This window comes from Mobula hypostoma, chromosome X1 (assembly GCF_963921235.1).
Source record: "Mobula hypostoma chromosome X1, sMobHyp1.1, whole genome shotgun sequence".
NCBI classification, from domain to species: domain Eukaryota; kingdom Metazoa; phylum Chordata; class Chondrichthyes; order Myliobatiformes; family Myliobatidae; genus Mobula; species Mobula hypostoma.
In genome coordinates this window covers 43878885-43893378 of record NC_086128.1, presented here as the reverse complement: position 1 = coordinate 43893378, position 14494 = coordinate 43878885, and the positions used below count along the sequence as shown (strand labels likewise).

Genomic DNA, 14494 nt, shown 5'->3' with positions numbered 1-14494 from the left:
GTGTCGCCTCACCTGGAAGGACTGTCTGGGGCCCTGAATGATGGTAAGGGAGGAAGTGTAAGGGCATGTGTAGCACTTGTTCTGCTTACAAGGATTAGTGCCGGGAGGAAGATCGATGGGAAGGGATGGGGGGACGAATGGACGAGGGAGTTGCGTAGGGAGCAATCCCTGTGAAAAGTGGGGGGCGGGGAGGGAAAGATGTGCTTAGTGGTGGAATCCCGTTGGAGGTGGCAGAAGTTACGGAGAATTGTATGTTGGACCCAGAGACTGGTGGAGTGGTGGGTGAGGACAAGGGGAACCTATTCCTAGTGGGGTGGCGGGAGGATGGGGTGAGAGCAGACGTGCGTGAAATGGGGGAGATGCATTTGAGAGCAGAGTTGATGGTGGAGGAAGGGAAGCCCCTTTCTTTAAAAAAGGAGGACATCTTATTCGTCCTGGAATGAAAGACCTCATCCTGAGAGCAGATGCGGCGGAGACGGAGGAATTGCAAGAAGGGGATGGCATTTTTGCAAGAGACAGGGTGAGAAGAGGAATAGTCCAGGTAGCTGTGAGAGTCAGAAGGCTTATAGTAGACATCAGTAGATAAGCTGTCTCCAGAGACAGAGACAGAAAGATCAAGAAAGGGGAGGGAGGTGTGAAAAATTGACCAGGTAAATTTGAGGGCAGGGTGAAAGTTGCAGGCAAAGTTAATGAAGTCAACGAGCTCTGCATGCGTGCAGGAAGCAGTGCCAATGCAGTCGTCGATGTAGCGAAGGAAAAGTGGGGGACAGATACCAGAATAGGCACGGAACATAGATTGTTCCACAAAGCCAACAAAAAGGCAGGCATAGCTGGGACCCATACGGGTGCCCATGGCTACACCTTTAGTTTGGAGGAAGTGGGAGGAGCCAAAGGAGAAATTATTAAGAGTAAGGACTAATTCCGCTAGACGGAGCAGAGTGGTGGTAGAGGGGAACTGGTTAGGTCTGGAATCCAAAAAGAAGCGGAGAGGGATGGAGATATATAGGGACTGGACATCCATGGTGAAAATAAGGCGGTGGGGGCCAGGGAACTTAAAATCATCGAAAAAATCCAAAGCGTGAGAAGTGTCACGAACATAGGTTGGAAGGGATTGAACACCTATATATTGGCGAGACCCGACGCGGACTGGGAGACTGTTTCACTGAACACCTACGCTCTGTCCGCCAGAGAAAGCAGGATCTCCTGGAGGCCACACATTTTAATTCCACGTCCCATTCCCATTCTGATATGTCTATCCATGGCCTCCTCTACCGTCAAGATGAAGCCACACTCAGGTTGAAGGAACAGCACCTTATATTCCATCTGGGTAGCCTCCAACCTGATGGCATGAACACTGACTTCCCAAACTTCCGTTAATGCCTCTCCTCCCATTCTTACCCCATCCCTTATTTATTTATTTGTTTGTTTGTTTGTTTGTTTGTTTATTTATTATTTTTCCTTTTGTTTTTCTCTCTCATTTTTCTCTCTCTGTCCCTCTCACAATAACTCCTTGCCTGCTCTCCATCTTCCTCTGGTGCTCCCCTCCCCCTTTCTTTCTCCCTAGGCCTCCCGTCCCATGATCCTCTCCCTTCTCCAGCTTTGTATCCCTTTTGCCAATCAACTTTCCAGCTCTTGGCTCCATCCCTCCCCCTCCTGTCTTTTCCTATCATTTTGGATCTCACCCTCCCTCTCCCACTTTCAAATCTCTTGCTATCTCATCTTTCAGTTAGTCTCAGCCCGAAACGTCAACTGTGCTTCTTCCTATGGATGCTGTCTGGCCTGTTGCATTCCACCAGCATTTTGTGCGTGACACTGCAGCAGTGAGGATGATTAAGAAAGTGTCCCGCCTCCCTATGGATTTTTCCAAGAGGGAGTGTAACCTTCAACACCCACCTTCCCAATGGCACCTGTGGTAACAGAGAGAGGTCTGGAAACACCACAGCCAGAGGCACTGGTTGTGACACAGTATTCTATCCCTTTCCATATGGCCCGATTGACTGCTATAGCTGTGAATGTACCGAAGTGTGGACTGGGAGACGATCCTCGGAAACTTTTCCAGCACATTCAGCAACACAGGATACTTCACAATTTAGATGAGGCAGAGAAACAGAAGTTAACCCTTCTGTGTCTAACTTCAGTGTTGCACTCAGCCTTGCTGGAGGTACCGGCCCAAGGCCAGGGAACACTGGGTGATTTACAGGAGGCTAATAACACATTTCCTCAATTTTGTCTGATTGTAACTGAATATTTTGGTAATGGTTTAACCCTCAGGCACAAAAGATTTTCTGAAATGGTTTAAGTGTGAATGGCTTGTATGTTTCAATTGTGTGAAGTGTAGGCCACACGTGAGTTCACTTGAGAGAGTGTGTGTGTGTGTGTGTGTGTGTGTGTGTGTGTGTGTGTGTGTGAGAGAGAGGGAGGGGGCGAGAGAGTGGGAGGAGAGAGAGGGGTGGGGATGAGGGAGGGGGTGGAGGAGAGAGAGAGGGTGGTATAGAGAAAGAGAGGAGGTGATGGGGGAGGAGAGAAGGGGGGAGGGGAGAGAGAAAGAAAAATATGCAAGGACTGTTCTGTGTTTGCTCAATCGATACTGGGAGGAAGTTTGAATCCTATAATGTGTTGCATGAATGTGTTAATGTGTCGGGCCCTCAGTCAGCAGTTTTTCCCTTCTGCCTTGGTTCTTTGAAAAATGTGTGAAGGCTTTCCACAGTGAGAATTAACTGTTTATTTTAATTTCACAGTTACATGTGAAGGTTCTGAAGGAAGAACAGTAAAGATTTTTGTTTGTATTATCTATGTTTTTGATTTGATTTTCTTTATTTGTTCTTTATGGAATTGATTTTAGAGAGAGATTTGGATTCCACACTGCCGATGTGTAATCCAAGTTAAGGAGATAGAAATCTGTTCTGGATATGAGATGCCCACATTTCAGAGGGAAATGGGCATTTGGGGAAGTTGCTCATTGGGAATTTGAAATTAACAGTTTTGGAAAGTTTGGAGTAATTAGGGAGGAATCCTAAAGTTGTTTTTACTAACATTCTGCTTTCTTTTACAGAACGTAAAAGATGTTTCTCAAGACTTTTACATATTGATTTTGATATGGGATTCCTTGGAAAATAGTTTTGATGCAATCGGTGTTTTGTCATGTAAATTGCAAATGGAGCTTCAGTTTAAATATTGGTCTGGTCCAAACAGCACTTCAGCAATACCACCCTCACATCCGAAGGCACGCATTTATCTAGCTGCTGCTACATGTTCGAATTAAGATGTCTTGGTCAGTCATCCTTGGCACTGCAGGGTTGGGATGTAGTTGAAAAGGGTATTAAAAGTTTTTACCTTCCTTGAAGATAATCTTAACTGTACTGGAGTATTACATTATGATAGCAAATGATCCCAAGGGACCATTTGTATAAGAATAATAAAGGGGGAGGTGGAAGGAGATTAGAAAGCAACACCCAAGAACATAGACCCAAACACAGGAAAAACTTTTTTTGTTGTCAATGGTTCCTCACTGGTACAGGATGGCGAGAGGAAATCCAACTGTGGGATATAGGTGAGGGTAGAAGAACACAGTCATACAGGTGAAAGCTCATGTCAACTCTTCCAGAGGGAATAATAGTCAGTTTTTAGGTCAAATTACGGGGCAGTCCTTAGGTAGTGATGGCCATGGTAAGATTACAGTTCTGTGGGATCACAGTCGTGTGAATGTAAATGGGGCAGTGATTCAATCAAGATATATTTATTAGGGTGGTTACAGCCAAGTATTTTCCAAAGGCTGTTTTGATCATTATTAACTGTACATAGGAGAACATTGTACAGGGGACAGGTAGAGTGAAAAGTTTCACAATGTGGGCAAATATCATGAGAATCCTTGGCTACCTATAAGTAACCCACCAGCACATGCTATTGTTATCAATGGTACTGGGAAAGGGATAGAGTTATCAAGATGCCATTAAGGGGGAGATGACTGGGCTTACCTGGAAGAAACGACAAAGCAGAAACGTACAAATTGTGCTATCAGTACTCATGGAAATACAGTGCCTCTAAAAAGTAGAGGCACTGGTTTATTGTTTTACAACATTGAATCACTGTGGATTTAATTTGGCTTTTTTTGACACTCATCAACAGAAAAAGACTCTTTTGTGTCAAAATGAAAACAGATCTTGATAAAGTGATCTAAATTACTTACAAATATAAAACACAAAACAATAGATTAAATAAGTATTCACCCCCTTTTAATATGACACACCAAATTAATCACTGGTGCAGTCAGTTCCTTATAGAAGTTACACAATTAGTTAAATGGAGATCACTGTGTGCAGTCAAGGTGTTTCAATTGATTGTAGTAAAAATACACCTGTATCTGGAAGGTCCAACTGCTGGTGAGTCAGTACCCTAGCAAAAACTACACCACGAAGACAAAAGAATATTCCAAGCAACTTTGCGAAAAAGTTATGGGAAAGCATAAGTCAGGAGATTGATACAAAAAAATTGCCAAGCCATTGAATATCCCTTGGAGTACTGTTAAGTTAATCATTAAGAAATGGAAAGAATATGGCACAGCTGTAAATCTGCCTAGAGCAGGCAATCCTCAAAAACTGAGTGACTGCGCAAGAAAGGGACTAGTGAGGGAGGCCACCAAGAGACTTATGACAACTCTGGAGGAGTTACAAGTTTCAGTGGCTGAGATGGGAGAGGCTGCACAGACAACAACTGTTGTTCGGGTGCTTCGCCAGTCACAGCTTTACGGCAGAGTGGTAAAAAGAAAGACACTGTTAAAAAAAACTCACACGAAATCTCAGCTAGAGTTTGCCAGAAGACATGTGGGAGACTGAAGTCAGCTGGAAGAAGGTTCTACAGTCTGATGAAACCAAAGTTGAACTTTTTGGCCATCAGACCAAACACTGCACATCATCAAAACACACTATCCCTACTGCCATGGTGGTGGCTGCATCATGCTGTGGGGATGCTTCACTGCAGTAGACCCTGGAAGGCTTGTGAAGGTAAAGGGTAAAATCAATGTAGCAAAATACAAGGAAATCCTGGAGGAAAACCTGATGCAGTCTGAAAGAGAACTGTGACTTGTGAGAAGATTTGTTTCCCAGCAAGACAATGACCCCAAACATAAAGCCAAAACTACACAGGAATAGCTTAAGAACAACAAAGTTAATGTCCTGGAGTGGCCAAGTCAGAGTCCAGACCTCAATCCAATAGAGAATTTGTGGCTGGACTTGAAAATGGCTGTTCACTCATGATCCCCATGCAATCTGACAGAGCTTGAGCAGTTTTGTAAAGAACACCTACTGCTTCAATCTGCTAATTAAATTTGCTGATAACACTACACTCAAATAATAATGAGTCAGCCTACAGAGAAGAAGTCATCACCCTGACACAGTGGTGTCAAGAAAACAACCTCTCCCTCAATATCCCAAAAACAAAGTTGTTGGTTGTGTCATGGTCCGGTCCGTGAGGTCCGTATTCCGGTTCACGGTCCGGTCCATCAACCCTTGCTCCAGGTTTTCCTGTCTACCCTGTTTCTGTTCTTGTTGAGCTCTAATTGAGGCAGCTGATGCTCACTGGGGCTGGCTGCATAAATACCTTCAGAGACCAAGGTGTGGCTGCTGGATTTTGCATGTCCGTACTCCTTGTATCCCTTCCTCTGCCTTCTGTTTCCTCGCCAGAAGCCTTGCCGGTAACTCTCGCCTCACCTGAAGTTCTCATTTCGCCTTGCATTGCCTGAAGCCTTGCCTGGTCTTGCTGGTAACTCTCGCCTTGTCTCGCCAGCAGTCTTGTCCTGGAGCCACCCCGTACCTAGCTCCCTTCCTGTCCCTTGCCTCCACTGGGTAAGTCAGGCCGTCTTGCCATTACCCTGTGGTTGATTCTGTCCCTTCCGGTCCCTAGCCTCCATCTGGTAAGCCAGGTTGTATTGCTGTTACCTACGGTTGGTTCTGCCCCTTCCTGTCCCTTGCCTCCATCGGGTAAGCCAGGCTGTATTGCCATTACCTACGGTTGGTTCTGCCCCTTCCTGTCCCTTGCCTCCATCGGGTAAGCCAGGCTGTATTGCCATTACCTATGGTTGGTTCTGTCCCTTCCTAACCCTTGCCTCTGTCGGGTAAGCCAGGCCGTATTGCCGTTACCTGCGGTTGGTTCTGTCCCTTCCCAACCCTTGCCTCCGTCGGGTGGTGATCCGCGCCCTGCCCAGGAGGACCCTCCAGCCTCCGGCCTCCAGCCAAGCCTCCTGCCTCCTGCCAAGCCTCATCTCTAGCCTCTAGCCTCTAGCCTGAAGACTCCAGCCTCCTGCCTCCTGCCTCCTGCCAAGCCTCGCCTCTAACCTCTAGCCTCTAACCTAAAGACTCCAGCCTCCTGCCCCCTGCCAAGCCTCACCTCTAACCTCTAGCCTCAAACCCGAAGACTCCAGCCTCGTCCTGCCTGCCAGCCAAGCCTCGTCCTTGCCTAGTTCTGGGGTCCGAGCCAGAGGCAAGACCCAGGTACTGGGTCCTTGTCCAGTCTCTGGCTCGGAGTCCAAGCCTGGGCTCCTAGCTCTCTTGTCTAGTCCTGTTCCAGGTTCCCGGTTTTCGTGTCCATGTCCTTGCCCTCACCCTGTATCCTAGTCCTGTCCATAGAACTTCAGTGTCTGTGTCTTGCACTTGGGTCTGTTCCTAGCCACCACCTTATGACAGGTTGTGGACTACAGGAAGAATGGAGGCAGGCTAGCTGCTATTGACATCAATGGATTGGGGTTGAGAGTTAACAGCTTTAAGTTCCTCGGCATAAACATCACTGAGGACTTCACGTGGTCTGTACATACCAGTTGTGTGGTGAAAAAGGCACAACAGTGTCTCTTTCACTTTAGATGGTTCAAGAAGTTTGGTATGAGACCCCCAAATCTTAAGAACTTTCTATAGGGGCACAATTGAGAGCATCTTGACTGGTTGCATCAATGCCTGTTATGGGAACTGTACCTCCCTCAATCACAGGACTCTGCAGAGAGTGGTGCAGACAGCCCAGCGCATCTGTAGATGTGAACTTCCCACTATTCAGGACATTTACAAAGACAGGTGTATAAAAACGGCCTATAGGACCATTGGGTACCTGAGTCACCCCAACAACAACCTGTTCCAGCTGCTGCCATCTGGGAAACGGTACCACAGCATAAAAGCCAGGACCAACGGGCTCCGGGACAGCTTCTTCCACCAGGACATCAAACTGATTAATTCATGCTGACACAACTGTATTTCTATGTTATATTGACTGTCCTGTTGTACATAATATTTATTACAAATTACTATAAATTGCACATTGCACATTTAGACGGAGACGTAAAGTAAAGATTTTCACTCATGTATATGAAGGATGTGTTGGCACGTGGCCAAGTGGTTAAGGCGTTCGTCTAGTGATTTGAAGGTCGCTAGTTCGAGCCTTGGCTGAGGCAGCGTGCGTGTCCTTGAGCAAGGCACTTAACCACACATTGCTCTGCGATGACACCAGTGCCAAGCTGTATGGGTCCTGATGCCCTTCCCTTAGACAACATCGGTGTCATGGAGAGGGGAGACTTGCAGCATGGGCAACTGCTGGTCTTCCATACAACCTTGCCCAGGCCTGTACCCTGGAAACCTTCTAAGGCACAAATCAATGGTCTCATGAGACTAGACTAACGGATGGCTATATGAAGGATGTAAGTAATAAAGTCAATTCAAGTCAAGAATGGGGAAAAATTGCGGTGTCCGGATGTGCAAAGCTGATCGAGACCTATCCACACAGACTCAAGGCTGTAACTGCTGCCAAAGAATCATCTACTAAATACTGACTCGAAGGGGGTGAATGCTTATGCAATCAATTATTTTGTGTTTTATATTTGTAATTAATTTAGATCACTTTGTAGAGATCTGTTTTCCCTTTGACACAAAAGAGTCTTTTTCTGTTGACCAGTGTAAAAAAAAAGCCAATTTAAATCCACTGTGATTCAATTTTGTAAAACAATAAAACAGGAAAACTTCCGGGGTGGGGTGAATACTTTTTATAGGCACTGTACTTCATTGTCAATTTTACCTGTGAATAAACAGTTTTTCTTACAATATGCGTTGGTGGGACAGACGTATTGTATAGCAACAGCAGCAACGAGTTATACCAAGTGATGGGAAAGGAGGAGTTTGGATTTCACTTAACTAATCATTTACTTATGCTATTAAATGGAAAGGATCTACAAAGGGAGTAACTTTGGCTTTCTGTCATCAAAAAGATGAATATTGGGTTTGTACAGAGGATTTCGTTAAGAATGGGTTGACAGATTGTGGATTTATTTCTAATGATTATTCTCTATCTACTTTGCCTGTCAATAACAAGACATTTCTGGAATTTGTTTGGTGAATAACACTTATTACATTGCTACCTCAAGAACACATTACAAGAAGGGATCTTTAAGTTGCAACTTACAGTTTCTAATGTTTCAAGGGACTTAGATTTAGCTGGGCAAGTATTAACCAAACCTGTTGTAAAACCACCTATCATCTGGATATATGTATTAACGCTGAGGGCTTACTTAGATATGTAACTACTGCTCTTCCACCTATCTTTCATTTTATGGCACAGTGGAATAGAGATACTTACCATAATGAGGTTAGACAATGGGATGAATTATCCAAGATCATGCAGATTTAGCTAATGATGTTTTGCAGAATCCATCACCTTTTGGAGGAAAGTTTGGAACTCTGGTTTAAACGTTAATGTACATCCTAGGATGTGTATTATTTCACATTATTATTGTTCTGCTGTTTGTTCCAATGGGTATCCAATGTATTTTCCAAAGTGTTTTTGATGGTAACTTAAACAACTTACATGTTTGTGCGCTCGATACCATTCCAGATCTCTTTTTGGTGATTTTGTCTGACTTCATACCATGACGTTGTCTTTAAGTATTATTAATTGCTGTTAAATGCCTTGATATATGGTGTGAAATTAGATACTTTTATATCATGTTTCTTTATGCTTTTGGACTGATAATATATTTTTTAAAAATATGGCAATGTTTTGATATTGTTTTAGCTTTGTTTATAGTCGATAGTATTTTGTTAGTATCATTATCAGTATTATTTGATGTAGTCATGAATGTTGGTGCTCCTTTTGTACTGTATTCAACAGGACATACAAACATTAGTGTGATCTCCAGAATTTTAAGTGGATCAAAAGGGTGGAGATGCTGGCCATAGAGAAGTTAAAATATGGAAGAAAACATCAAACTCAAATGAGTCAAGAAGAGTAGAAGTAGACAAACCAATGTCTTTGTTCTTGTTATGAGGTCGAAGGAATGGAGGGTGCCATTTTGTGAAGCTGCTCTGCATCCTCCATTTTGTCAACTGGTTTTGCTTGGCTGGATCAGTGTTTTAAAGCAAACACAATGATGCTCCAGGAAATCTGCTGGACTAGGGATAATTTCCAAATAAGTTATTTGTGAGGTGTTCTTTGGTTAGATATAACATGCAGGTTTGTGATTGGTGGGGTCTGTGTCTGCCCTGAGTGAATTGAGCTGGTTACTGGTTTGGTAACTTATTTAGAACAAATACCCATATATTACCATAAATTACCAGTTGTCACTTACAGAAGAGGATAATAAATAGATGCTGGCTTGGAGTAGAGCCAATAAGAAGGTGTTAAAGGTCGGTCAGATGACTCATAGCCAATAACACTGAAATGCAACATTTGAACTAGTAAGGAGTGAATATAAAAGCAAAGGCTTCAAATGCAAAATAGTGATTCACCATCACAAGAAAGAACCCCCATGCTAGAGGCTGGGAGAAGAAGGATCAATCGTCTGGCCAACAGGAGATCCCCTATTTCGGTGTTATAAATTGGAGAATTGGTCTGAGATTGGTACAGAGGGAACAGTAGAATTCATGTTTTAAGTTATTGGCATGGGGTCAACATAGTTATTTGATGTTTAGGCAAAGACAATAAAGTGTGAGCTTCAACAAGTGAGTACCTAATTATACTTTATCACTTTTATTGGATAGGGCACAGCATCTGGATGTCCCACAACAGAGACCAGAAAGAAACAACTTATTTCAAGCTCTGCCATGGGAAGACATTCCCAGGAGGGCATAGGAAAAGATTCAAGCATGTGTTCAAGGTTCCATGATAAAACGGAGCAATCACACTGGCTGTTGGGAATCCCTCACTGATGTTTGTCCAAGCAGTGAAGGAGCAATGAGAACCTACAATCCATGCATTGGTGGCACATAGATATACTGTGTTAATATCAAGAGGGTACCAAACTCACAAACAAGCCACCCTAAAAGGAAGAGTCCACAATTCCTATACTTATCCCCCATCAATTTCACAACTTCAGTGGACAGCAAAATGCACAGTAGACACAAAGCAAATAATACTTAGTTTTCAGTTTAGTTGATTCCCAATCAAATTCCGCATTAACAGTACAGAGATCATCTTTGACCTGAGGAATGCTGAAGAATAAATTAATTGTTAAATTATCAGTTTAAAAACCTAGTACTATTATGGTGACCATAAAACTCCTAAATGATTGTTTTAAAAACTAACTAATTCACAAAAGGAATCTACCATCATTACTTAGCCTGGACTTTATGTGACTCCAGACCCATACATTGCTGTTGACTCTTGAATGCTTACTGCAATGCTCTACCATGGCATTCAGTTCGAGAGATATTAGAAAGAGGTTAATTTTGTCAGTGATACTTATACTCTATGAATAAATAAGAAAGGGCATGGTAAAAAATGAGACTCCAAACCTTGTCTTAAAAAATGACTATTGAACAAATTAGTGAGGTGAATGTTGTCTTTTTGTCTGTCCCTTAAATTGTAAATTGCTGAATTAATATACATTTAGTCTTTTTGTGAACAACTTTCTTGTGGTTAATATAAAATGAATATTAATTTAATTTCAAAAATATCCACACTTACCCAAGATCCAAAAACTTCCTTCTTGCCTTTCTATCCAGCCCAACTATGGGACTTGCTGGTTCTGCTGGACTTGTTTCCTTGCTTCCTTCTGAAACTAGGGTGCAAATAAGCAAGTAAAACACTAGAGCTCTGTTTCTACATTGAGAGTTCATTGTTAGTATGCCATTCCCAACTACTGCCCAAATTATAACTATCTACTTCTTGCTTCAACAGCCATGAATACGTAACAACCTTGTGAGATTGTGAGCACTTCCTGATTTATGTCAATCCAACTATAAATTACTATAAACCAATCTCATGCTAGAATTAATGAGCTGGGACAACATATCAATATACCAAGACAGCACATATAATTGATAGCAACACACATCAAAGTTGCTGGTGAACGCAGCACGCCAGGCAGCATCTCTAGGAAGAGGTACAGTCGACGTTTCAGGCCAAGACCCTTCGTCCTGACGTTCACCAGGAACTTTGATGTGTGTTGCTTGAATTTCCAGCATCTGCAGAATTCCTGTTGTTTACATATAATTGATAATTATTTTGGCCTTTTTTATATTCTTACTTAATTAATGGTGAGGCACTGTAATGTTTATAATTAATAATATGTGCAGTTGCTATCTCATCTTTACTCATCGAACCTTAGTTACAAACATAGAAGCACCATCAAAAAAAGATGTGGATGCAGTTGGTTTCAAACTTTTTTCTCTGCAAAACCTGAGGAGAATTGAGTTTCAAAAGTGGATGAGATTAATTGAAAAGCTATGTCAATCCTCCCAAAAGACTAACAAGACAAATGTATACTAGTTCTGATGAAATATTATTGACTTGAAATGGATTAACTCTGTCTCTCTTTCCACAGATGCTACCTGACCTGCTGATTATTTCCAGTATTTTTGTTTCTTATTCAGATTTCCAATATCTGTAGGTTCTTTTCCCTTTGTACAAATGGATGATTGACTTTAAAATGGTGAATATTTAGAGAAGCCTCCAACAGAATGTTCAATCATGACCCCAAACCTGAACTTTTCAGGGAAGGGGCAACATCAGTTTTCAGCAAAGATATCTTTTACAACCAAAACATGTAGCCATATGCATTAAAGTACACATTCAGTGTGAGTATCCCAACTTTGATTGTTCTTCAGATTCTTCAGAATTAGTTAGATGATTATTACTACCATTAATGTCCCAGATCAATAAACATATATATATTATAGTCCATTATTTTTGATCTTCATCACAGAATTTGTCCTTTTAGTTCTAAGGGCGTGTTGTGAAATTTCTTTTTCCCTCATCTCTTACTAGTGCAAAAGTATAATATCAGCTGGTCAACCTCAGTCTCTAGTAAGTGAAACAGTACAGATTGCAGAACTCAGAAATAAAGTCAGAAAATGTTAGAAACACTTACCATTTTCTACTCATGGCCTCCACGCTATTGCAAGCATTCCTTCTGTTCTTCTCACCCCTCTTCCTTTGCAATTTAATACACCTGATATCTTATTTCTCCAGTTCTGATGAAGGGCCATTAAACTGAGACCTTACCTTTACTTCTCAATCTGTAGTTGTTTACAGAGATTCTGAGTATCTTCAGCATTTTCTGTTTTTACCCCCAAATGGAATCACCAAGTTATAATGGGGAGTATAAGCCCTAGTGGTTTAACTCCGCCTGAGGCACCAAGGCTAATTGTAATATTCCTCTGCTATCACAGCTGAGCAGCTAAGTCACTCAGGCTTAATTCACAGCCATATGGAGTCGTGCCTTGGGCCTGTTTGCAAAGATCACATTTGTTTTTTATTTGTTATTTTCTCCTTTACTCCCAGATGAATTTCCAGTGTTATCCAAAGAAAACTCAACAATTGTACAGCCATAAACATTACTGCAAAACTTCTCTCCTGACCCAAGGCATGGGGAAAATAATTTGTCTTGGATGGTTAGCAATAAACTACTGTAATGGTGTCTGATGCTGTCCACATCTGCACACCTGGGTCCAATGAAAATAAATCCAGTTAATTGTTACAACCGGTTACCAATATTTAACACTGGCAGCTGAAGATGAATTTCTCCCTCTGATCCTACGCCTTTTTTATTCTGTTCATTGTAATTATTATCAAACAAACACTTGTAGCAATTTGAACGAGTGTGAGCAGATACTCATTCTTCCTGGAAATTAGTTTTTGAAGCTCAATATTATGGTGCACCAAACAATTCAATTTCTGAAAGGAAATTAGATTTGCAGAAGCTTGAAGCCTTCAGTAATTACCAAGTTTTTTTTTCTTTTTTGACCAAAGATATCTTAAGAGACCCACCATCACAGACCATTCCAGCTGGCCTGTGACTGCCAGCAAAGCCAAGGTGAGTCTTGGAACAGAAAAGCTGCTGGCATATTTTTGATCTCGAAACTTTACCAAATAATCAGCTGTCCCTGAGGCTTTGACCATTGGCTTCTGCTAAATTTGGGAGATGGTAGCTCCTGTAAACCAGAGGTAACCCAAAAACAAAATGGTCAATGGTACTCAGCTGTCATGCCCATATATTGCAGCCATTTAGGATAGACCATGCAACACAAAATTATTATCCAAGTTTCATTAGTACGTTTTAGATGATGCTCTAATATGAAACAAGGAAACTCGAGAGAAAAATGCTTGAATGTTTATGTTCTGCTTAGATCTACAGTAGATATTGGTACAATTCAAACACAAATACTGCAACTATCTCCTTGCACTGTGAATATCTGAATCTCTCTGCTACATGATGCGAAGTGAGATGGCTGGTGAATGGGAGCCATTCAGGGATGAGATGATTTATTCAGCTTACAAGCAAAAATCATATTCTCTTTTGAGTTTCTTAAATATTTATGAACATAAAGGTGCCCATTTTAAAAATGTTTATCTGTGTTATGTTGAAGGGATCATTTTAAAGTAGCTCTCTCTCCAGATTGGGGAGAGCAGTCTGCTTTGTATTACATTTCATTGATTTGATTCTGAGGTATATTAGTTAGGTGCTGCCACCCAAAGGCTTTATGGGGAAGGAGCATAGTCTAGGGACCTGTGGCCACAAGGCGGAGGGACTGGGTCCTGCATAACAGCCTCTCTAATGTTTCACAGGTGCATTGTTTTTGGAGGAAACAAGAGTGGTAATACATTGTAAGAGAATACAGTCGATTTAAAGAAAGACATATTCCCTTTGTGTTGAGTTATCATATTAACCCTTACATACTGTTCGCGTGAAACTTGACCTGTTTTGACATTTGACAGCAGTAAAAACACCTAAATGCCAATTTTTTAGCCGAAAAGTGACCCAAAATGCGCAAAAATGAAAATATTTAAAAATGTTATACTTTTGTACAGGTGCTACAAATTTTTGTACATTGAGGCTGTTCCAGGTCAAAATTTACCCGGACCATACAGTGAAGGTATAGAATATGAACAATATGTGAGGGTTAAGAATAAAGGATAATTTTTGGAAAAATATGTTATGGTGCTAGGTACAAAATCATCATCGTACCTTCCCTTTCAGATTCCTAGCAGATTAAAAGTGCCTCCAAAAATCTTCTTTTCTCTACAAAGA

General features: G+C 41.8%; 1 protein-coding gene across 2 annotated transcripts in view; it reads right to left on the bottom strand.

The window, feature by feature from the left end:
• The window catches only part of samd14 (sterile alpha motif domain containing 14), a 177644-nt gene that overhangs the window by 68204 nt on the left and 94946 nt on the right, over window positions 1-14494 (bottom strand). For both annotated transcript variants that reach the window (XM_063037747.1, XM_063037746.1), the window contains exon 5: window positions 10930-11023. In XM_063037747.1, coding sequence (XP_062893817.1) covers window positions 10930-11023 — 94 coding nt within the window. The remainder of the gene's footprint in view (window positions 1-10929; window positions 11024-14494) is intronic.